General features: G+C 36.7%; 1 protein-coding gene across 4 annotated transcripts; it reads left to right on the forward strand.

Annotated features, from left to right (window-relative positions):
- Nucleotides 1-2,516: 2,516 nt before the first annotated feature.
- LOC116252259 (amino acid permease 6-like) lies at nt 2,517-12,891 on the forward strand. 4 transcript variants are annotated; one of them, XR_007573164.1, is made up of 4 exons: nt 2,517-3,052; nt 3,135-3,219; nt 5,901-6,006; nt 12,006-12,138. XR_007573164.1 is itself a non-coding variant. In XM_050077336.1 (2 exons), the coding sequence occupies exons 1-2, from the start codon at nt 11,343-11,345 to the stop codon at nt 12,429-12,431; spliced, it is 513 nt and encodes a 170-aa protein (XP_049933293.1). In that variant the 5' UTR covers nt 9,506-11,342; the 3' UTR covers nt 12,432-12,891. The 4 variants fall into 4 exon arrangements, 1 of the variants encoding a protein (XP_049933293.1); XR_007573163.1 differs by having other exon boundaries at nt 5,901-6,025; nt 12,006-12,137; XR_004172120.2 differs by lacking the exon at nt 5,901-6,006 and having other exon boundaries at nt 2,525-3,052; nt 12,006-12,143.
- The last annotated feature ends 11,976 nt before the right edge of the window (nt 12,892-24,867 follow it).

Raw genomic sequence — 24,867 nt, forward strand, 5'->3', positions numbered from 1 at the left:
TATGACCAAAGACCATGCCACTACAAGGCTCTCCAGAGTTTCATAAGTGAACAGGAAGGGAGACATGCAACAAAAACAACAATATACTACTCAGACGGCACAAGGAAAATAAAAAAGGGACAGCAGATTCACCTAGCTGCATCAAAATGGATCCATGAAAAAAATGCATTACATTATCAAATGGAAACAGCACCCATATATCAAGTTCCAAGCCACCAAAGAATCACACTTGTCCCAAAAACATATAGAAGATGTTGAGTGTTAGAACCAATACACAAAAACATTAGAAACCCAAAAAAAGAGGCAGACGAAAAAAATTAATGACGATACAATCAGTTTGAAGTACTCAAGCTTTTGACAGCAACAAATTGTTAGTCTAACGAGGATTTGAATGCTACAGTTTCAGTTTCAGATATAAAATGTACATATATAGTAGAGAAACTCAGCAATCTGCACGTCTGTCACCACCTAACAAATATCAAATTTATTGGTAGAACTTTACCTTGGGCTGCCTCTGGATGAACTGCTCCGTCGCTTCGAGAAGGCGAGTATTATCAACACCTGCCTTTGTGATGCTCCGTCTCCATGATCTGCTGTTTGCTCGCCTTCGTGACTTCTGGCGAAGAAACGATAGCCTGCCATGCCAATAACAAAAAGAGATTTATCACCTCCAAACCCAGCATGACAAAGGCAGAGATGCTTGTCTCATATGACTAATCACGAAATCTCGGGGAAAAGACGAAACCATCTGGAATCACCCCGAAGCTAGAAAACACAATGGCAACAATCCAGACTAAAATTACGACAAAAAATACAACTTAAACAAGAAAAGGCCAATTCCCGCAACCCCAGCAAAACCACAACACCAAACTTCAAAGAAACAATTCCCACAAAGAAGGGAACGCCATTTTTATTGTCATGTACGAGAAACCACAACCCCACCGTGAAAAGAAACCGGCTCGAGTACGAAAATAAATCTAAGAGTACCCATAAAAGAACATGACACAAATCCGACTCTAACATCCCGGAAAACCGCATACCCTTCCATCACTAGGGGCTTGACACCGGACGACGAAGGCTGAGCCCCTCCTTGTTCGCTCTCCCTTCCTGGTTAGAAAATCAAGTTTATTTCCTGTTGGGTAGAGCCAGAACACTCTCTATTCCACAGGAAGAATGGCCCACCCAAGAACCAAGGTGAACTCCAGACGCTTTCTCTGTGGCGCTATCTTCCATTCTTCTTTTTCTTTTTCTGCAGGCAAGTGGCCTGAGCAGGAGAGTGAGAGTGCGAGGGAGACGACGAGGACGAAGAGGCAGCGGCTGCGGTGCGTGAGGAACTCGCGGCAGCAGGAAGGAAGAAGCGTGCCCTAACGGGCCGTAAAAAATTTCCTTCTTCCTCTTTCCCCTTCGTTCCCTTCTTCCTCTTTCCCCTTTCTTCCCTTCTTCCTCTTTCCCCTTCGTTCCCTTTTTCCTCTTTCCCCTACGTTCTTCCTCCTTCCCCTTCGTTCTTCCTCCTTCCCTTCGTTCTTCCTCTTTCCCCTTCCGCTGCTAGACGCTGCGCTGGTGAGGAGATGCCCAATCAAGCCACTGATGAGGAGATGCCCAAATCAAGCCGCTGGAGGAAGACGATGCTGGGCGTGGCCGCGTGAGGAGAGGAAGACGACGACGGTGCTGGGCGTGAGGAGAGGAAGACGACGACGCTGCCGTAACGGGCAGAAAAAAAAACCAGGAAATATCTTTCCACCCCACGCTGGGTGGAAAGATGTTTCCGGAGTCGACCTCAACGGTCGAAAATTTTGTTCCGCGTTTTGTTAAGTTGGAGAAATTTGGAAAATTTTTGTGGGTGAACAGTAGATTTTTAGCATTCTCCTTTGCTTTCAGTGGTGTCAACCTACTAATTCATACATCATTTGTTTGCTTAATGATATATGTTCATGAACTTGTTATTCCTACCACATAATCTTTCTCAATCAATTCACCTACTAATTTTCATGTATATTTTCTCAATCAATTCACCTAGAGTTTCAAGATCAAGTTTCCTCCAAACATAGGCAGGTATGGTATTTAATTGAGAGGTGAACCATCTCCAGCACAGACAACAAGATATTATTTAGTCAAGGAGGGTCGACTTTAATTGGGATAATGCCAAATTTATCATGACTTATTTTCATCCCTGTTTGACTTCAAAGTTTCAAAAATTGCTTTGATCTTTTGAACTACCTTCCACTTCAACCACAAGGAAGTGCAAGAGGGAGGGGGAATCACCTTGACTTGGACCACAATTACTTCCAAAAAAATTATCCTTTGTGATCATTTATAACAATAGCAAATGATGCACTCATTATACACTTCATAACTTTGTTGCTCCAAGAAAATGTATGATTAAAATAAATAAAAATAGAAGGAAAAGTGAAGAAACCAAAACTATTACTTGGAGAATGATTAGGCTGTGGCGTGAACGAGCTAATTAATTTGTGGAAATATTAATTGCAGCAACCAATTGGACTTGAACTTGACGGGCGGAGCACAACGACTAGAACAAAATTTTCCAATGCCTACGGTTTTACATAATGGCGTACAACCTTGTTCGAATACTATTTTTTTCTTCTATGCTATTTTTTATCCAGCTGATAGGAGCTAGCTTTGAGAGGGGGCTTGGGTTGAGAGTTATGGTGTGCAAGAGAGATCAGGTGGTCAATGAGCTACACCATCCGCAACTCAGACAGACAGAGAGAGTGAGAGAGAGGAGAGCGATGAGATGCTGAGGGCTGCAGGAAGAAGGCTGTGCTTGTTCTCAAGTGCATCGTCCCCTCGACTTCTGCCTTCCTCTCCAGGGGCTTTCAGGAAGCGGCAAGGATGCGTCCCCTTCCACAGGCCGTCATTCCTCTTTCTTTGGAGCTCCTTGCATTATGTCTGCGATAAAGTCGGTGAAAATCAACGATTCTTCTCCTCGGCCATCAGGCCGACGCCCTTCCCCCCCAGTGTCATTGGTGCAGCTCTGGGCTGAGCTCCTCTGACTCGCGGTTCCGCTGATCTCAGATCGACACCTCTCGTGGTGAATTCCGGATACTTTTCTTCCCTTTTTTCTAATTTCGTGTTTTTGTATTTTGATTGATGGCACAATTTCTTATCTCCAGCCAAAATGGGATCACAAATTTGGTTCCGTTCAGAGGTTCAGAGCATTCCCATAGGCATTTCAAATTGATGGGTGACTTGGGTTAGGTATCTACGTGGCCTTTTTTTTGTTCAATTTACTTTTCTAAGTAGTTCTTTAATTGTAGCATATTCTCTTGTGTAGCTTATATTAGTGCCTGCAAATGTTGGTGTGATCTCATGTATTAGAACCTATATAATCAAAAGCACCAGCTGCAGCCTACGCATTGAGTGGGCACACTAAACATGTTATACAAATAATTAGAAATTCAAAACTTTACCTGGTTACCTGGTTATTGACATGTTAATGCTCATATATTTTTCCATCTGTAATGATTGTTGCTTTGACCATTTCAAGTGAATACACCTTATTAGTAGTTGTTTATTTTCAGGTTTTCGACATTGTTTAACCTGCATGATGTTGATTACCACAACGTAAAGATGCACCAGATTGCCTTTTTTTCTTTTTCCACTAATTCTGTTTCTAGCTAAGCAAGTTTGATAAAGCAGAGCACATTCTGTTTTATTTTAGCAAGTCACAAATCTTGCTTAGATCAATTGAAAGCTGAAATTTTTTGAGGAGCACTAGTTTTTGTTCTTTCCCAAGATCGAATTTTGAGTTTATGCAATGCCAGATACTAATACTTCCAGCTATTTTATTGGAATTTTCATTTCCTAACCGAAGCTTCTAACCTTGCAATTATGTAGATATCCTTTTTATTACTATAGCCTTTGGCCTAGGGTTTACAATCAATTCGTCAAGCATTCCGAATAGGAATTGATGAATCAAGACAGTTCAACCAATGCTTCTTAGCTTACTGGAGGAGGAAGTCTTTCCATTGCCAATTGTTACTGTTCTTGATTTTTTTTTTATGTTCAAATCTGAACTTTGCTAAATTCAGCAAAATTTTAATTTTTTTTGTTGCTCGCAGTTCTTTTAATATTTGTTTGTAATTTTGAAACATGTAAACAATATCTTTTACAATACAAATACTTTATTTTGTGATGAGTCTCTCTCTCTCTCTCTCTTATATACATATATATATATATATATGTATGTATCACAAATAGTTACATCTGCTATGGCTTTTTTCATGGCTAATACATAAGTAAGCAGCGGCGATTGTAAGTAATAGTCACAACTAAAATCATGTCTAATGGTCCAAATAAACCGTGGCTAATGGATGCAATAGCCTTGGTCTAAACCATGACCAAAGATCAAGAGCCAGAAGGGCTATTACCACAGGGACCTTAGTTAACAGCCACAATGAAAACCATGGTTTTGACCATGGTTGATAACCCTTTTTGTTGTAGTGAACCAGTACAAGTGAGGGGGGGTCATCTCTTAACAACTTAGCTAGCTAGGGATTATGAAGTTGTTGACAAGTGAGTCAACTGCAAAAGTTTTCTACTCATTCTCCTTAGAGGATGGAGAAGTTTTTGTCATGCAAGGAAATAACAGCAGCTGTAACACAAGTGCAATGATAGTAAAACTTAGTTTGTCATTTCTGCTTGCCACTTCCCTTAAGTTTAAGCATAATAATTTTAAAGTTGAAACTAAAATTTATAGATGTGTTTTTCAATGGATTGAACTAGGTAAGTGAGTCATCACCAGCCTCAAGGAGTTTGAAAAGTTCCATTACGTTTTTTTCTTGACTCAAATAGTGTTGAAGTAGGTTGAATTGGTGAAGTCTTGAGTCACTTGAAAAAAATTATAAAGATGACTACACCATACGGTTAACATTTGACATGAAAATTATAGACTCCCACAATAAAATCAAAATTGAACCTCTATTAATTCTACAACTCCTATTGTGTGATCTTACATTCAACTTTAGCATAAGATAGAAAATTGATAGTTATCTTTTGAAGCTCCATAATAATAACTTCGATTTAGAAGGCACTCCAAACCACTAGTTAATTGCAATCATTTGGTCATTCGCCAAAGTTGGCATCTTAAATCGTCGAACGACAAACGATAACTAAGGGAAGTACTTAGGCAAACATGTGTCATCCTCTTGAGAACGTTTGTGGAGTGGCACAGATCTAATTATCCCCTTGCTGGTGCAACCAGTGGTGGGTGAATTTAACTTCCAATGGGAGGAGTTGCTCAAAAACTGTGGGTGTGTGAGAGATGCGGAATATTAGAGGATCTTCGCCTTCCGGGGATTAAGTGAGAGCTTCGCTTTGTCAAAAAACAATAGGATTCTGTTCAATATTGTAGAGCTTCTCACACCCTTTTTGGTTAATCCAAATTAAGCTTTGAAGTCATAAACATGAACATACTGACCCACTTACCATTAGTTAATAACATTTAGTAAGGTTCAGTGGATCAAATTAAGTTTGGAAACAACTGTGAGGCTAGACACTAAGAATTAAAAATATAAGCTTAATATTCATATCAAAATATGAAAACCCTTCAATTTTCATGAGCAGATCGCAAAGGTTGTATCATATAAACAATTTTAATAATACTCAAAATCAGCAAAATAGCAAAAAATAATATTTTAAATTCAAAATCATTATATGTAGGTTCTTTTCCTTGTTGGATTCAAACATAACCCAAGACATTTTGTTTAATCATTTAATAAGCAATGTTGACTTCACCAGCACCATGTATATCAGTCTTACATTTTCTTAATATAATTCTTTTTTTTCTCATTTATATATCGCTGCATTCTTGACGGCTGCATTGGATAGTAGAAAGGTATTGATGTTATCTATGTGATGATGCTACTTTTGTTCTGTAGGATTTTCTTATGGGCCTGTGGCCATAAGAATGCAGAAATGAACATCCAAGATATCCGTACACTCTAGCAGTTAAGGGCATTGGGCATCTCGTTTGCAGGCGCACTAGTAGGCAATCTTTCCTTAGGTGAAGTGTCCATTTTTGCGACGATCTAGTCTCTTGATTCTTGGTTGGTTTCTCGCAGTTAAGGGCATTGCGACATTTTGTTTTATTTTAGCAAGTCAGAAATCTTGCTTAGATCAATTGAAAGCTGAAGTTTTTTGAGGAGCACTAGTTTTTATTCTTTCCCAAGATCGATCTTTGAGTTTATGCAACGCCACGTACTAATATTTTCAGCTATTTTATTGGTTTTTTTCATTTCCTAACCGAAGCTTCTAACCTTGCAATTATGTAGATATCCTTTTTATGACTATAGCCTTTGGCCTAGGGTTTACAATCAATTCGCCAAGCATTCCGAATAGGAATTGATGAATCAAGACAGTTCAACCAATGCTTCTTAGCTTACTGGAGGAGGAAGTCTTTCCATTGCCAACTGTTACTGTTCTTGATTTTTTTTTTTTTTGTTCAAATCTGAACTTTGCTAAATTCAGCAAAATTTTAACTTTTTTTTGTTGCTCGCAGTTGTTTTAATATTTGTTTGTAATTTTGAAATATGTAAACAATATCTTTTATAATACAAATACTTAATTTTGTGATGAGTCTCTCTCTCTCTCTCTCTCTATATATATATATATATATATATATATATAATAGTTACATCAGCCATGGTTTTTTCCATGGCTAATACATATGTAAGCAGCAGCGATTGTAAGTAACAGTCACAGCTAAAATCATAGCTAATGTATGCAATAGCCATGGTCTAAACCATGACAAAAGATCAATAGCCAGAAGGGCTATTACCACAGCAACCTTAGTTAACAGCCACAATAAAAACCGTGGTTTTGACCATGGCTGATAACCCTTTTTGTTGTAGTGAACCAGTACAAGTGAGGGGTCATCTCTTAACAACTTAGCTACCTAGGGATTATGAAGTTGTTGCAATGAGTCAACTGCAAATGTTTTCTACTCATTCTCCTTTTAGGATGGAGAAGTTTTTGTCATGCAAGGAAATAACAACAACTGTAACACAAGTGCAATGATAGTAAAACCTAGCTTGTCATTTTTGCTTGCCACTTCCCTTCAGTTTAATCATAATACTTTTAAAGTTGAAACTAAAATTTATAAATGTGTTTTCCAATGGATTGAACTAGGTAAGTGAGTCATCACCAGCCTCAAGGAGTTAGAAAAAAGTTCCATTACGTTTTTTTCTTGACTCAAATAGTGTTGAAGTAGGTTGAATTGGTGAAGTCTTGAGTCACTTGAAAAAAATTATAAAGATGACTACACCATACGGTTAAAATTTGACATGAAAATGATAGACTCCCACAATAAAATCAAAATTGAACCTCTATTAATTCTACAACTGCTATTGTGTGATTTTACATTCAACTTTAGCATAAGATAGAAAATTGATAGTTATTTTTTGAAGCTCCATAATAATAACTTTGATTTAGAAGGCACTCCAAACCACTAGTTAACTGCAACATTTGGTCATTTGCCAAAGTTGACATCTTAAATTGTCGAACATCTTAAATTGTCGAACGACAAATGATATAACTAAGGGAAGTACTTGGGCAAACATGTGTCATCCTCTTGAGAACGTTTGTGGAGTGGCATGGATCTAATTATCCCCTTGCTGGTGCAACCAGTGGTGGGTGAATTTAACTTCCAACGGGAGGAGTTGGTCAAAACTTGTCGGTGTGTGAGAGATGCGAAATATTAGAGGATCTTCGCCTTCCGGGGATTAAGTGAGAGCTTCGCTTTGTCAAAAAACAATAGGATTCTGTTCAATGTTGTGGAGCTTCTCACGCCCTTTTTGGTTAATCCAAATTAAACTTTGAAATCATAAACATGAACATACTGACTCACTTACCATTAATTAATAACATTTCGTAAGGTTCAGTGGGTCAACTTAAGTTTGGATACAACTACCAGGCTAGACACTAAGAATTAAAAATATAAGCTTAATATTCATATCAAAATATGAAAACCCTGCAATTTTCATGAGCAGAACACAAAGTTTGTCTCATATAAACAATTTTAATAATACTCAAAATCAGCAAAATAGCCACAAATAATATTTTAAATTCAAAATCATTATATCTAGGGTCTTTTTGTTGGATTCAAACATAACCCAAGACATTTTGTTTAATCAATTAATAAACAATGTTGACATCACCAGCACCATGTATATCAGTCTTACATTTTCTTAGATAACAACAAATATAGATTTTTTTTTCAAGTCATTATTAGATATTGTGCATAATTAATAATAACAAGGTGGGCACTAATGTGTATGAGCTGGTAAATTGCTTGGTTTAGCTACGTCAAAAAATTGTCCAATAATTTGCCGCTATCTCGAGGGCTTCATGTCCCGACGTGCATATTGAACGGTAAACCTACCGTACGATTTGCTGGACTGGAATAGTGTCGTTTTCAAGAGCAAACAGGTGAATATTGAGAAGTTGTAGTTTGAACATAGTTGGACGTTGAGCAGTTGTAGTTTGAACTTAGTTGGACATTTTCGTTCCCGTTCAGAATGTTCTGGCTCTTGTTTTGTAAGTCAAAGTCATAGTATAGGTGGTCGGGCTTGTGGGATGGTGAGAGTCTTCTTGTTCTGAAAGTCAAAGTCATAATATAAAGTCATAGCATAGCTGGTCAGGCTAGCTGGTGGGAACGTGAGAGTCTTTTTGTTTGAAAAGTCAAAGTCATAGTATAGCTGGTCGGGCTGGTGAGATGGTGAACGTCTGGTCGTCAGCTTGATTTTACAACAATGTCAAACTACTTGTATGTTGCTTCAAAGTATGTCAAAGTGCCTCTCCCTCCTATTCCCCCTCCTCCTCTGAACCCCACCCCCCTCCCGCTAGGGCAGTACCGAAGGAAAAGAAGAGTTTTTTTTTTTTTTTTTGGAAGGAGAGGGGGGGGGGTATGGGACAAAGAAAGAGGTATGAAGGAAAAAAATAATAAAGATTATGATTTTCGAACTGCACAATTAGCGTGCGTTCGATACACATATACACACTCATATGTAGAAGAGCTTAAATCCTCCGGTCAAGCTTGGTGCTCCAGCATCAGGCTGCATGTGTGAGGGGCCGAAGCATCTACATGGCCGAAGAAATCTACTTTCTATGTACACAGTGTGTATCAATATATATAGTTTATTACATACATATGCATTAAAACAAGTAATACAATTTATGTATTGATTGTAAGTTTTGGAGCTTGTATTCGATGATGATGTTTACGAAAAATTACTTATACAATGAATTTTAAATAGTTAGTTTATTTGTAATGCAATTGTCAATGATGTTCTGCTTATTTATTAAATTTAATGTGTGTGTGTATATATATATATGCATTAAAAAAATTAATACAATTTATGTACTGATTGTAGGTTTTGGAGCTTATATTAAGCGATGTTTTTTAATGAAAATTTACTCATAAAATGAATTTTAGATCGTTAGTTTCTTTGTAATGCAATTGTCTGTTAAGCTTATTTATTAAATTTAATGACCTTACTAGTAACATAGAAAAACACAAGAATGCCATGTAAATAAAACTTTTGTTTACCGTCAAGAAATGTCTAAGTTACTAAAATAAATAGGTGACAGTGTCTCTAATTAATGTTTCGACCTTCGTATCTACTTGTTAGAGCGATCAGTTTGAACGAGAATGAGACTATCGACAAGGAACCAATAGGAGAGGCAAGGTGAATCCCGTCAATGTTATTGATGCAGGCAAGAAGTTGGAAAGAGATAATGACCACGAAAATGACAAGAAGAATAGAGACTAATGTCAAAACAGCAAGCAACAGCAAAGATCAAAATAAAGGTGGCGATCATAGTGAAGGTGGCAAGGGAAGTAAGAATAATACAGTACAGTTTGATCAATTAAGATATTGGCATGAAGCAAATGGGTGAGAAAGTTTCATGACTGTTAAGGGAAGCAACTTTGCTCTGCCCAAGGCAATATAGCATCACATAAGAACCTAGAAAGCCGGAAAAGACTTCACTACTACATGGTGACAATATTGATGAAAGAGATGCTGTCGTAAATGTCAAGCTTTAACGTTATGATAATACCTAAAGCATATGTAGGCAATTTGAATAGATGAATGAATCAATGTCGAAGCAGGTAGCAAGCCTAGACATTTGGTACTATTTCCCTTTATTTGGTCCTCTTATATTGGTATGGAAGCCTTTGTCTAGCACCACCGCCTCAAGATCTTCAAAATTCTGCATCTCGAAACTCCACAATTACCAAAGGAATCTTCATCCCTATTAGTAGTTCATGCCTCTCTAAGCTTGTTAGTGACCAGAATTGGACAAGAAGCTCCGATGACTGGAAATCCATGAGGTAATGTGGTTCTTTTGGACTAGATTTTGATCTCATAGAGCTCCAAAATCCAGACCACCATGTCTAGATCAAACGCAAGTTAAGAGTATAGAGCTCTTTAAAATGCAATCACATTCATAGGGTTAATAAAGAGTATAGAACTCTTTATGGGTTTGAAAATTCAATTCGTCAAACCTTTGGTTATATGATCCTAGCTTTCCAAGATTGAATTATTTCATTAGAGACAAACTAAAAAAGAAAGAACTGGTCATTCCATACATCCTCCAAAAATTGAACTGCAGATATGTTTATCAAGGGTTTACAACTTGCACATAAAATTACCAAATCATGTCTCCAATGTGGTCGAACTTGAGGGTAATGGATGACTCCTAGTGATCTGATCCACAAACACAACAAAATTGTTGAACTTAAATTCCATGGAAAGACACCAGATCAACAAAACAAATTCTCTTCTCATGGTTTAAGTTTGCTGCAATCAATGGTTGTCTATCAATATATGCAAAACTTCAGTAAATAATGACACAATAAGCTTATGTCGATGCTTTACCAGCCTGATTATAAAAGGCACAGTTATGGATGTGGCAGCTATTGCAGGTCGTTGAGATCTGAGACCCTGATTATATTCTCGACATAGCCCACTACACCTGACATAGACAATGATAGGCTCAACAATATTAGCCAACGATTTCACTTGTATTCTAACTATATGACTTATAGAAAATTATTAACATGAATGACTGTATAGGACATTAAGCACCACATGAGATCTTCCAAGATAACAGCAAATCGATCATAAAGTAGCGACAATATTAATAAGACCATACAAAACCTTTTCCAAGTCATGAGGCAATACACAATATTAGCAATGATGACCACATGAGTTCTGCATGGGATGGCTTGCTGAGCTTTCTTGGCATGTTGTGCGCCTCCAAGAGCTGAGATGCTTTAGAAATTGATAAAATCCAGCAGTTCATGGAGAACAGAAAGAATGCCAATAAGCTCTGCGAAAGGTCCTTTTTGGTTGATTGACTTTGCCAATTTATGCATCGTCATCCATCTCCTCGGTGCTTGGCAGGTAATATTCATTCTGTGCTTAAAACTCCTCTTATATATATATATATATATATATATATATAGGTCATTTATGTGCTTATTATTGAACTATTGGTTAGGAAAAATAAACAAACGGCTCATGCTTTTATGTGCTTGTACAATTTAAGCTGTCAAATTTCGTCGGAAGTCCGTATAGCGAACAGAAATTATAACGGAAATTTCATTGTCCAGGCCTACCATTTGCCTATAATTTCATCTCTTACTCTAAAATACGAACACAGCATGTGGCGCTTGTCTTCTTCAGTGCCCCAAGTAGCTATAGATTGAACTTGATATTAACAGGTGCTGCTTCGATTTAAGTTAATTATACCAGAAGAAAAAGGAGATGAACTTGGTCTAATTGGAGTTCCATCACCTGTTAGCTACTCTCATCTTCTTTCTAAAGTCTGATAGGCAGTTTCTGTTCAATTTTTTTTGTGGGTATCACTCCTTATGCAAGCAAAGCCAGTATATATATATATATATATTACTAGCTTGTAAAATGAGCTAATAGCAAAGCCTTTGACAGTCCTTGTCTTCGTCTTTCTTTGTAAAATAGGTATACACCCAACCTGTATATGCCTTCATTGAGGGCTGGGCTGCGAGCAAGTGGCAGACAAGTGACTTTATCAAAAAAGAGCACGTTATTATCCTCCCATACTATGGGGCTTACAGCATTAACATGTTCCGGCTACTGTGGAGGACAGCATATGTGGTGTTGACAACGGCCATAGCCATGGCGGTGCCTTTCTTCAATGATATCATGGGACTGCTGGGAGCTCTCGCTTTCTGGCCACTCACCGTCTACTTCCCGATCGAAATGTTCATAGCATGTAACAAGGTCAAGCCTTTCACTTTCCGGTGGACATGGCTTCGAGTGCTGAGCATGGGCTGCCTTCTCATATCTGTAGCTGCTGCAGTTGGTTCTGTACAGGGAATTGTTGCGGATCTTCACACCTCTAAGCCATTTCAATCTTACAGTTAAGTGAAGGGGTGATGGAAAAACAGCAGTTGCATCAGCTCGATCTGCAACTTCATCTTCATGTGCACAAAGTTCTTCATAACATATAGATCGATATATCATTCTCTAGACACAACCTTTCAGCAAAGCTCTGTACTGGATCAAATTATAGCATATGATTAACTGAGGGATGTCTCATGGTAACCAGTAAGTCCGATATCGTGTAACTCGTATGTGAATTTCCTGCTGTATTTTGGGGTTACCTGAAGGCCGGGCTCCACAGAGTGATTGCGGTCGATCAGCTATGTTGCAAGTAAACTTTGTCATATGTGTCATAATTGAATGAAAGCTAGTTGATTTGATCTGTTAAAACTTGCTCGTTTTCTCTGTTGTATATACAAATGCTTGGGGATGAATATGTGGATTGCCAACTATCTATGCGCTTAACTGGTTCTATAATACATAGGAGAAAGATCACTTCTTAGTCATGTTAATGGTCACTGTACATGTGTCAAATTCCACCTCGCATACTGAGACAAAGAAAATCAGATGCCACCGAAATCCCAATCACATACCGGGTGCAGGAATGGGTGTCTGCTTGTCAAATCCTAATCTAGTAACACGATGCAGGGCAGAGACCACCTGAATGTCGAAGAGTGATGGCTTCCATATTCAATTGATCGATACGCATCGGTCTTTGCTGTGCATTTTCTAATTTCCAAACAATTTTACTTATTCTATCCGATAATGTGGTTGTCAACGGAAGAAAATAGATAGATCCACATGTGCTTTTACTTTAACCATCCGTAACATGATATCAAATTTCATTAGAAAAATGTAACTGAGTTTTTTTTTTTTTTTTTCCTTTTAACAATTCAAAATCGGATATCAAGTTCTTTTCGAAAACATAATTCCAATTACAATGGTTGCCTCGAGCATAATAACATAGTCTAATAGATTGTGAATAGATGTTTTGACGGACTTTGTTTCGACGGACAAAGCCACATTTTAGACATATTGCACTTAAATTTAGATTATCCAAGCTTACTTGAATTTGGATGTATTAACTTCTTATTTGATGAGACGACATAAAAGCGAGGAGTTGGTTTTGACGCACACGTTGTGACGTCAATAAATTCGATTTAGGAAATGAAAAAACAAAATCATCTGATTAAGAGTTTGGATCGGATTCAGATATAAGAAATGGCATGAAATCAGATTTGGATTCAGATTTAAGTAAATATTGACTGGAGTCAATTTAGATCGGATATAGTTCTAAAGAAATATCTTATAGTCAATGCCTACAATATGATTATGATGTGGATCAGTTCAAAAATCGGATTCAGATGTTAATTTAAAAATTGGATTCGGACCAGATGAATGAGTCAAGAGGAGAGCCCTCTCTAGCTTCCACTCTATCTTGGTAGCCGGTGAATGAGGGCTCAGAATTGTTGGAAAAAGAGGGATCTACAAATCAAAATGGCTTTAGACCTTACTTTTGTTACCATAAATACACGGCTCCCGTCCTTCGTTTGCTTGCCGAAGAAATGATCCACACGTCTCCACCAACACAACTACATTCTTAACCATTTGTTGAATTGCTTTTGCCGCTTATATAGATGCACATACTTTGTATTGAATATAATTCGCTTGTTGGACTGCTTATTTTTTCATTCAATTTGCTTATTCTAACTGATATATATTACCGTGCAATGTCCTTCGCATATCATAAGTATAATTTGTTTGCTTCAATTCTAATCTAATTCTACATGAAATTTGCTGGCCATTGAAGTTGTTAAGACAAAAATAAATACCATAATCACAAAAAACGCATTGGGATAAATTAAATAACCATTTACAACATTAAAAAAACACATTTTTTCAAACATTAAAAACGAAAAAACCTGTTTTTGTGTTTTTACGCATTTTTTTGCGTTTCTTTCACTTTCATCATTTTTTCAAATTTTTTTAATGCCAAACTGCTTTTTTTCATTTTCTATTTTTTATTGTGTGATGTTTGTGTTATTAATTTCTCACTTATTTTATTTTTCCTCCCATTTTTAATTTTTTTACATTTTAAAAAATTCATCATATTTTTCTTCTTTTCGGGCTCGCTGTATTATACCCAAAAAAAAAACTACCAATTTAAAACTTTGAGATGTTATTTGTAACTATGGTAAAGACTAACAAAATCACAAGGGTCATACACGTCTGGTATGGGACGTGTAAAATTCATTGATGATGTGCAGCTGAAGATATACAATAATGTGTATGTGGTTTCTTAATAAATCAAAAAATCAAGGACATACAAATTTTATTTATTGCATCTAAAAAATACAGGTTTTCAAATTGTGCCCAATTTCATGTATGCAACTCAAAATTTTGTCTAAACCTGTTGACAATAGATCATCCTACCTACGTGACAGTTGATGAAATGATTGACAACAAGAAGCCAACATGATCCTCATCGTTTTAGTCACGCGTATTCTGACTTGAAAGAGTATAACTTATATTGATTTAGTCAGCATGCTATGGTACTGCAATAATTGATATTTGTATACTAACGTCATTATTTAACAACAAAATCAGATGGTGCATAAGTAGCATTCATGGAAAACAATGGAAAACTGGGAACCCGAACAGTGGAAAACAATGGTTCCAAGAAGCCAGGATACCAAAGGGAAAAGAATAGGCACCATGGTTTTCCATTCCTCCTAAACCCAAGCAACTAACAAAACAGATCCTCAATTATACATCCAGTCAGGTAATGCAGCTTCATACAGCATCATTTATGAGCAAGATAATACTGCATGAGATCCAGCAGAGCATTCAAGACAAATTCTGTTCCATCAACAACCCTATGCAAGTCTTTTTTCCACAGACATTTAGCAATGTTTGCAATCTGACGACCTAGTGTTCCATAAATCTATAACCACGTAATCCAGAGGGGCAAACCCTTTAGCCGTTCACTATTTACCCAGCAATTCGCGTGAATGACAATTGATTCCTTCCCATTCAATATACATTCCAAACCCAACGAGAATGTATCCAGTAAAAACCGATACCGATAGTAGACAGTAGAGGCTTTCAAGATATTCATGGAAAGAATGAAAGGCATCATCGCCAGCTTATCAACTAAAAGTAAAAGGCTAAACAGATATAATTGAAGAAAAAGAGAACAGAACCAGAAATCTTATATGACTAGCCTTTTGGCAAAAAACAAGCAGGAATCCTCATCCTACCATAAGAACCACATGCTCAAGAATGAGATTCACTCAATCAATCTGTTTGAAAAGGAACTATTTTTAAAAGGTTAACAGGACTGCAGACTGCTAATGCTAGTTAAGGTATTATCTGCATTTTGGATGTTGCTTTGAAAAGGAAGAAGGTACACCTTATTATTCAACTAGGCTATGTACTATAGTAAAGAGTAACAAGCACACAACACAAAAACAAAAAATATATCCATCCATATGGATCTCCTGATTCTCCTCTGATTCTCCTCCAAGAGTTCAGCTCCTACAGACAAGAAGCCTGTCCTAGATCCAACAGAAAATGACCACCATATCCATCAATTTATAAATTTCGATCAATTTATTAAATCTCCTCAAGACATTTTCCTCCCATAGACCACAAACAAGCCTATCCTGGATCCTCGCAAAAACTACCACCATACTTTGTCCATTTAATATGTTAAATGCAAACTATGTAAAATAGGTTCTCTAAGAAGTTGCCACACCCACACCATGTGCAGGTATGACAGTGGTGGTGCTGTGTGACTTTAACTCATCAAATTCAATTATCAGCCAGTCGCGGCACAGCCAATTGCACTCCATATCACATGGATATGACAGTAGATTCGAGTATTCAGCTATTATTATCAGATTCACAATATGATATAATAAAGATATGTGATTCAGCAGTCAAAAGAGAAAATCCACATGACAGGGAGTGCACCACCCAAACCTGTTCACATAAGCATATTAACTCATCCTGGGCTCGAGCTGGCAAACCTATAATCGCTAGAAGACTGGAAGTTGTTCATTCTCATAAAAAAATTTCATAAGTTAGCTATTTTCTAAACTATTATACTTGTGATAGTAAAAATCTAAAAATACTTGCCAAATGTTTAATTTATACCGTGTGGCAATAGCACTAATGTATTTAACTTCAATTCTAACTTAACAATGTTCACAGTTACTTTGTTTTGGCATCATAAGATATGACCACAATCATTACTTAAAGGATGACCACAAAGCAACTCATATGCATTCTCAAACCTCAGTAACCCTACACCTATGTGACAGATTACAGATGGCACAGGATCAGTTTAGAGATGTACCATTATTCAAATTCTTTTTTTTTTTGCATTAAAAATTGACAATCAAGTGGAACAAACATACAAACAGCAACATGAAAATAAGATTGTGCAGACAACTTGCATTAACTAGCCCACTATACTTTTTCCTTTCCAAACAAGATATTCACCATTTCCTTGCCAACCTAAAACCATGTTAGACCTTTGAATCTTCCGCAAATTATTTTCTCTCCAAATAAGGTGACTACTTTTTAAAAGGTTGATAACAGCCGACTTTGTCAAAAGCATTACTAAATGTGTGCCTGGGTTTTCCAAATGCCCCATGCATGGCTGGTACCTAGGCTGGCTTTTCTTATACGACCTATCACACGAAAATGACTTGGCCATTCCTTACGGTGCTCACCTAAGCACCCAACAGCCCAAGTATTTTATTCTCCTTTCGCTGTACAATACAGATTTTCTTCTCTGGCTTCTTCCTTTTTCTTTCCCATTTTTCTTACCTCTATTGTCATGTTCTACTTCTAATTCCTCTTCCTCTTTTTCTGAAGCAATCTTTTTGTCTTTTGTGTCCTTTCTACCACCTTTTCCTCCTTTTCTTCTACCATCTTTTCCTCTTCTTTTCTGGTTTACTTATTTTCCTTTCATTCTCCTGTAAATTGCCTTCTCATTCTTTGTGATAGCATTAGGAGAATATGTGTTCTTTCACAGTTGCAATGGTGTCAATATTTGGAAAATGTCATGACATGTTCAGCAATCAGCATTTTGAAGTTGGTCATCATTATTGTCAAATGTGTAAAAAATAAATATTGAGTTAATATTACCAAGTTTCTTTTTTTTTTACAAAAATGTATATTTTGAACGCATACTTGTTTTACCATGCTTTTGTAAGAACAGATGGTAAAAACCCCTTAATGTCATAACTTTTCTGTCATTCTTCACATTTTTCAAACTATTGACATTTTCGAGATTTTCCTAAAAAACAAGGTCTCTAGAGAAAATAAACATCCGAATCTGAGGAACACACACCCAGGTAACATGGACACAGCTACGAAAATGCTGCACCCATAGTTCGCAAACACAGCAAGTTGACTCAAGAACTCAGATCAGCTAAGACAAGAGTCAAGTGACCCAAATGCAACCAAATCAAAAGGACTCGGTTATGGATCGGCTCAATAGGTAGAATTGGCCCCAGGTTGCCAATTTTAAACTGTTTCAACAACGGTGTTTCTCAATATCACTAATAAGTAATTTGTTAACTAGAAAATTAGAAATTAATTGTTACTATTTTGTACTTGCGCTTATCATAAATGGATATGTTCAACTTCATTATTTGAAATAAAAATACACTATAAAACTTTTGATATGACTTGAAGTCATTGGGTAAATTTGTTGATCCGTGATTCAGTTGTCAGTTGATCCATGTCCAATTTACTGGTTTGCCATGACCTTAATTGTCAAGGCGCCTAGGCGCTGCCTAGGTGCTAGCACCTAAGCGCACCTAGCCTAGAAAGGCATCCAATATCTAGCAGACTGTTATTCTCTTACTAACACTTCAGCTCTGAGAGCTCTTCTGGAATTAAGTCATATCTATTAGTTGCCATAGTCAAGAATTGCATTTAGCCTGTAAATGAAGATGAAGAAATTTACCCATATTTAACAAACTTTTACTCTCTTACTTGTGTACTGAATATTTGATGACCATGAATGGATAAGTGTATGCATCAAAGAGGATTTTTACAACATTGTTTTACGCTTCATGTGTGAACTATCATAGGCATAGTTCATACTGTTTATTTGAACTATCATAGGCATAGTTCATACTGTTTATTTGCAGCTCTAACATCTGACTCTGTTGAAGTGAGGTCAGCACATATTTCCCTGATTACGAGACATGCACTAAACATGAGAAATTGGTGATTTTGTTACCAGGTTTTAACATGGGTAAGAAGGCTGGCATAAGTTCCACAAAATATGTTTTAGAGCATATAATATATATACAGAAATTCATGGTTTTATAGAATATGTGATAATGGCACGGCTGGAACTTCCACTTGATGAGTTGATATAGAATATGTATAGCAAACTGCACTTAAAGAATGGAAGTTATGTAATTATAAGTATATACAGTATAAGAATGTACAATACAATTACAGGACTTTAATTTGCAGGGGAAGATGACTTTTCACCTTCCATGGACTAGGTGTGCTAGTGTGTAGTCAAGCCTAGGCACACCCAGGTGCCAGTCTAACACTCTAACACCTATCGCCTAATTGATGGACTTAGGCGTCGGGTGTGGACTCACACCTAGGGGACGCCCTAACAACTAAGGCCATGATGCACCCATGTCATCCCAGTCCATGCATCCATTGGTTGAGTTCTCTAATGATGGGATCAACTTTGACAAAGGCCATTCCTGTCTTTTTTAAGATTTAAGTTAAATGAAATGAGGTTAACTAAGAGAGGAAAAGACAAAGATTGAACTTCCACATCTCCTCCTCCTGCCAAACAGTCTACAGTAATGACCTCTAGCAGCAGCTAACCCCTACTCCAGTGATTTGACTCTCCCCTCTTCCCATTTGCAGTGCTCTCTCTCTCTCTCTCTCTCTATATATATATATATATATATAGCCATATATGTCTATGTGTGTGTGTGTGTGTGTGCATGCATGTGTGTGCATTTTTTACTTTTTTTTTCCTCCAATTCGGCCGTTTGTGGACTGGCCGAATCTTAGAGTTATTCATTAGTATTTTTCTTATTGTAGCTGTCTTATATTAGCTGGTTTAGGGTTGTCACTGTGATTGTCACTGTGACGTTGGACTGTAGCCGTAAGTCTGCAGACTGGACTATGGCTTTGTATTGTGGGTGTGCCACGTGTTTGTGGACTGAACTGTCGCAGACTACCATTGTAGCTGTGAATTGTTTTCTCAACAAAATGGATGATAGAGGCAAGTTAAGACAGCTATGAGCATTTTGACAAGAAGACCTCCCGTCAGTGTAACCATAATAACTGCCACATCTGAACCAAAAGCTTTTTGACTGTTTTAGGGGCATGGAACAGGAAAGAGTAAAAGCTAGTGATAGGGGTGAAAATGTGCAGTTTGTTTTGTAATTTATTTCACACAATTTATTGGTCCATATAGACATCCTAAAGCTCATCTTTTTCAGATTTATGGGCAAGCAACTAGCTTGATAATAGGGCAGACAAAGTTATTTTGAAGGAGTTAAAAGGAGAAAGACAGCTTAAAAAAAAAATGAAGACATCAAATGTGTTGTCTTTACCTTTTCCTAGAGATCTCTCTTTTGAAGAAAAAAAAAATCAAGGGAATAAAATAATATAAAGATCATTTAGAAATAAGGGCAGCAGAATTTGATAAAAACAGACACTAATTCTGAAGTTGAATTCCTTTTAACTTTTAAGCAGCATGAAATCATTAAGGTTGTAATCTGGCTGGTTAGGCATCTCCTTTCTAATTTAAGACACTGATTTTAATTTTTAACAAGTAATATGGAAGACTTGTTAGTCAAAAGGAAACTTGCAAGAAACAATACGGAGTTCCTATTGTTGCTGACTAGTGGAGTGATATATAGAGGCAACTCTTGATAAATTTTTTCAGTTAGCCATTCAATGAGCTAATTTTTGGTTAAAGACACATGATGCAACTGGAGAGTATAAAGATGTTCACTATTTAAAGAGTTTGTTCATAGTAGTGATGAAAGAAGATGATGAGGAGAATATAGTGCAAATGAATATGATAATGCTGCTATTTTTAGACATGCAGGAAGGAGATTGGAAGTGATGACAAATACTCTCAGTTTTCAACACCTTGTGCAGCAGATAGTCTAAATTTAGCACTCAGGAGAATATGGCATCCATCGAAAGAAGATCCTGAGATAGCAAGATCTAGGATGGTATGCTTGAGAAGACTTTTTATGGATCATCATGATATAATGCACATAGTTACTTTAAGTATCTTTTCACAAGAAAATTGAATCTTTATCAATAGCTAGGGTAACAGATAATAAAAATTTCATTGACTAGTGGGCATCATATAAATCAGAGACGCCTACTCTCCAAGGTCTTGCAATGAAGTTGCCATATGCGCCTGCTACATTGTCACGTAGATATTACCAAACAGCATATAATTTGCACCATGTATGCAGGTATGCAAAGGTCACTGATAGGTTATTTGTTTTGTATCAATGTTGATTACCCGATACACATGAAGTAGATCAAAAGTGCCACTGCCAATAGTACAGAAGGATCAATTGCCTATAGACTTCTGGTTTTGGGTTTGGAAGTTAGGCACTAAACGCCCCATCTAACAGGGAAAAACACATGCTCGCTGCTCACATATTCAGATCAAAATATCTTCTTATAAAATCACTTTCCAAATTCAAACGTAATCCTACTTATTATATCGATTGACTGATAGACAAGGGCGACAAACAAATTGCCTTAGGTGGTAGCTTATGTTCGAGGATCAGTGGCCCTCAATATATATATATATATATATATATATATATATATATAGAGAGAGAGAGAGAGAGAGAGAGAGAGAGAGAAAGAGAGAGAGAAAGGATACCATACTTGCAACAATAACCTCTTTTATGTAGAAGAGAGGGAGTGTGAGAGAGAGAGTGCCATAGGTTCCTGCAATAATGACTTCTCTTGTGTAGACAAAAGAGAGAGAGAGAGAGAGAGAGTACTTACTTAACATTACACGTTGAGTAAAAGGAAAGGGTGGGCCTCCCAAAGCCTTTTTGGAAAAAAAGGTAGGCTGAGACATTGAATAAAAAAAGAGGGGTCTCCCAAAGCTCTTTTGGAAAAAAGGTGGGCTGAGTCTGAAGCGCGTGCCTCACAAATAAGTGCACTACAGTGACAAGCGTGCACCTCAACTTGGTGAGGTACGTGCATCAGGCACAAAGTGCCTCACTCTTACGCCTAGACGTGAAGGGAATATGCCACTAACAACAATGGTGATGACTATGTGAGAATGTATGTTGTGTATCTTTCCTCACTCAGATTCACAATTTTAGGTTTCAGGCTACTTTCAGCTTAGCCTTTTTAGATTTTAGAAATTAGAATTAAAACTTCAAATAGTAGCTTAAGAAATCAAAATAATTTGAATGCTCTACAAATTTTGAGAAATATTAATGTTAAAATGTAAACTTGCTCTTCTTGTGCTGCAAAACCTTCATTAACATCATTAAATTTGATGTTTAAAACTTTTAATCTTTACTGTCATGCTAAGATATGCTTGATATGTTGTACTTTAAATTGTTTTTAGAGTTACAGATGGTAGTCATACGTTTCTTATTGAGAAATACATGTTTTTTAAGAGATATCCTATGGGTACGGGTCCGGGTACGTGGATACGGCAATTTTCAAAATTTTAGGATACGCGGATCCGGTGAATTTTATATTCTAAAAAAAAGGATAATAAAATAAAACAAACATTAAATTAATAATTCACTCTTACAATCTCATAAGTCATAAGAAAGAAAGTCTCAAACAAAACATTGTTCATGATCAATCTCATAAGTCATAAGAAAGAAAGTCTCAAACAAAACAACAAAGAATGTCGGGTTAGTAAAGTGGTTTGGATCGGGTCTGACCCAGACCCGATCCAAAACGTATCCTGCAGTGTCCAAGTGTCGGTATTCAGATGTCGGAGTGTCGACACCGGTACGTGGCCCATTTTGCCGTGTCCGTGTGACATAGACAGTACATTTACTGGTTTATTTATTTTCTTTCTTTTTCCCCTCTAGTCTCCAAGTGCCACCAGGACTGCCTAAACAGAACCTAGTGCTTTCAACTATAATACTAAAAGAAGATAAATCCCCAAAAAACAAATTTGAAGTCATGCCATGATGATATTAACTTACAGAATGGAGAAATTTATGGAATACTGGAAATAGTATACATGTCTGCACATGCAACACCTTCGAAAGAATACATCATTCTTGAGCTATATATTTTAAGAAGCACTACCATTTTGACAATGACCACCCTGATTAAGTCTTCAGTTTAGAAAGCAAATGATCAATGTGAACTAGAATTATTCAACAGCCATCAAATCTAATGCAAACAGAATTTAATGGGACTTGTTTTTTTTCTTGAGAAGAATTAGCTAGAAAAGGAAGGGTGAAAAGGATGCAGCAAAAACATACATGAATAGCAAATATAAAACTAGAACTATGACAACGCCATAGTTTTCTCACTAAAACCAAAACTAAACAAGGAGAGACGTCCTTAAGAATAATCATGTGGAGAAAAACTCATAGGAACTACCGAGGGGTTCTGCAAAATTTGGGTAGTTCAATGCAGAACAACGTTACAACGTTACCTATTATCATGGAATTTGGATACATCTTTGAAGTCTTGTATCATCACTATCCCAGATAAGAGACTAAAGTTGAATCTTGAGTTCATCACTCACTTCCCAAGGTAAATCAAAGGACGCAACGAAGTATTTTCATGATACCATTGTCTTTGCAGAAAGTGCGTGTCACAGGCTTCACCATGTTTAAAGTATTAACTAGAATAACGAAGTATTAGCTTTTATCAAACAACTAATTTTGCTAACACAAGAAAAACCTCCTTTTGCAACTAACAGCCTTCCATCAACTGATACAGTTCTTTGACGGCAAAAATTTCAAAACTAGATTCTCAAGATACGAACCAAAAAGAAAAAGGTGCTTTTAGGACATCCCAACATGACAGCAGTATCAAGAACTAATCCAAATACTTCGGGTACTTTTTTGTTACTAGATTATCGTTATTTATCAACTTTAGAAGTGTGCATAACTAAGGCTGAAATAAGTCCAGCTTGCTTTCCGCACTCGACGCCAAGAAGAGCATCCAAAAGGATGAACAAAACATCCGGGTGATAAGTAGCATGCATATTGCAAATGTGTTATAACTTATAACTTTGCCGGATGTTTGCTCAATTTGATAACCATGAGACTTTCGACATAATTTTTGTGGAAAGTAATAAATACAAAAAAACCTAAATTGCATGTGCTGGATTCAAAATTCAATCTAATAAAAACTTGACTTAGCCCACGAACAAGATAACTTTTATGTTGACGAGACTTTTGTTGCATCTTGATAAGTCAAACAGCCTTTTCAGTTTTCAACAATAGCCCTACCTTGCATGTTCCATGTACTCAATTGAGAGATTGAATTTCTGTATCTTTTGAGCTAGAAGGTCAGTCATCAAAATGAAGTCTCAGTGCCTTAGAAAAGTCTAACATGTCTGTGCATCGAAAACCTAATTCTCACTTGAGGTAATTGCTAGTTACATGTTTCTGAAATGTCTTGCTAATTAAAAGTTTAAACATATCCTACATGCCACCCAAATAAAAAAAAAAATTGGATACTCACGAATAACATAAGATATAGCTACCAAAGTACCAGAACATTATGCACAGCTAGAACCTTCCCACATGGTTCAACAAGATCACAGGTTGCAATGGCTCGCATCTTTCTTATGTTCTCTCTATAAAGCTTATTGTGCTCTGTACATTTCATGCACATGTATTAAAGATCTTCTTCTTAAAACTTAGAATTACACAGGCAGGCTTTTCTTTCTTCTCGTTTTTGTATGGAGGCACAGAGGAATTGTCAAAATATGATATCACTAGTCCTCAATATTTTGATGATTATACACTTTCTGGTTATTTCTTGTAGAAATAAGAAGTAAGGATAATTAGATGGACATGGAAAAAAGATCCCAAATGCAATTTGAAATCTAATTAATAGAACAACCACAAACATTATTAAAGAAACAAAAAAGAAAATTCAGTTTGAAACCCTATTCGGAACATTCCAAAATTGAGAGCATGCATAATGGAGAAATCAAGTAGAATTAAACGTGAACTGCAAGTTTAAGAACAAACAGAGACAACTTTTCCCCTGATCAAACCTGTAATTAGGGACATTAAGCAAGGATTCTAACAAGAGTGAATACGACATCAAACCGCCTGTCAACTCAAAGAAAGCAGAAAAAATCAATAGTATGCTAACAATATTTTAATTATGAAATCCCTACATTGACCAGGTTTATTCCAAGATTAGCCTGCCATAAGGGTTATATATAAGAACTTGACCACCCAGAAAACATCAAAATGATTCACAA

The sequence above is a fragment of the Nymphaea colorata genome, chromosome 4 (genome assembly GCF_008831285.2).
Source record: "Nymphaea colorata isolate Beijing-Zhang1983 chromosome 4, ASM883128v2, whole genome shotgun sequence".
Taxonomy (NCBI): Eukaryota; Viridiplantae; Streptophyta; class Magnoliopsida; order Nymphaeales; family Nymphaeaceae; genus Nymphaea; species Nymphaea colorata.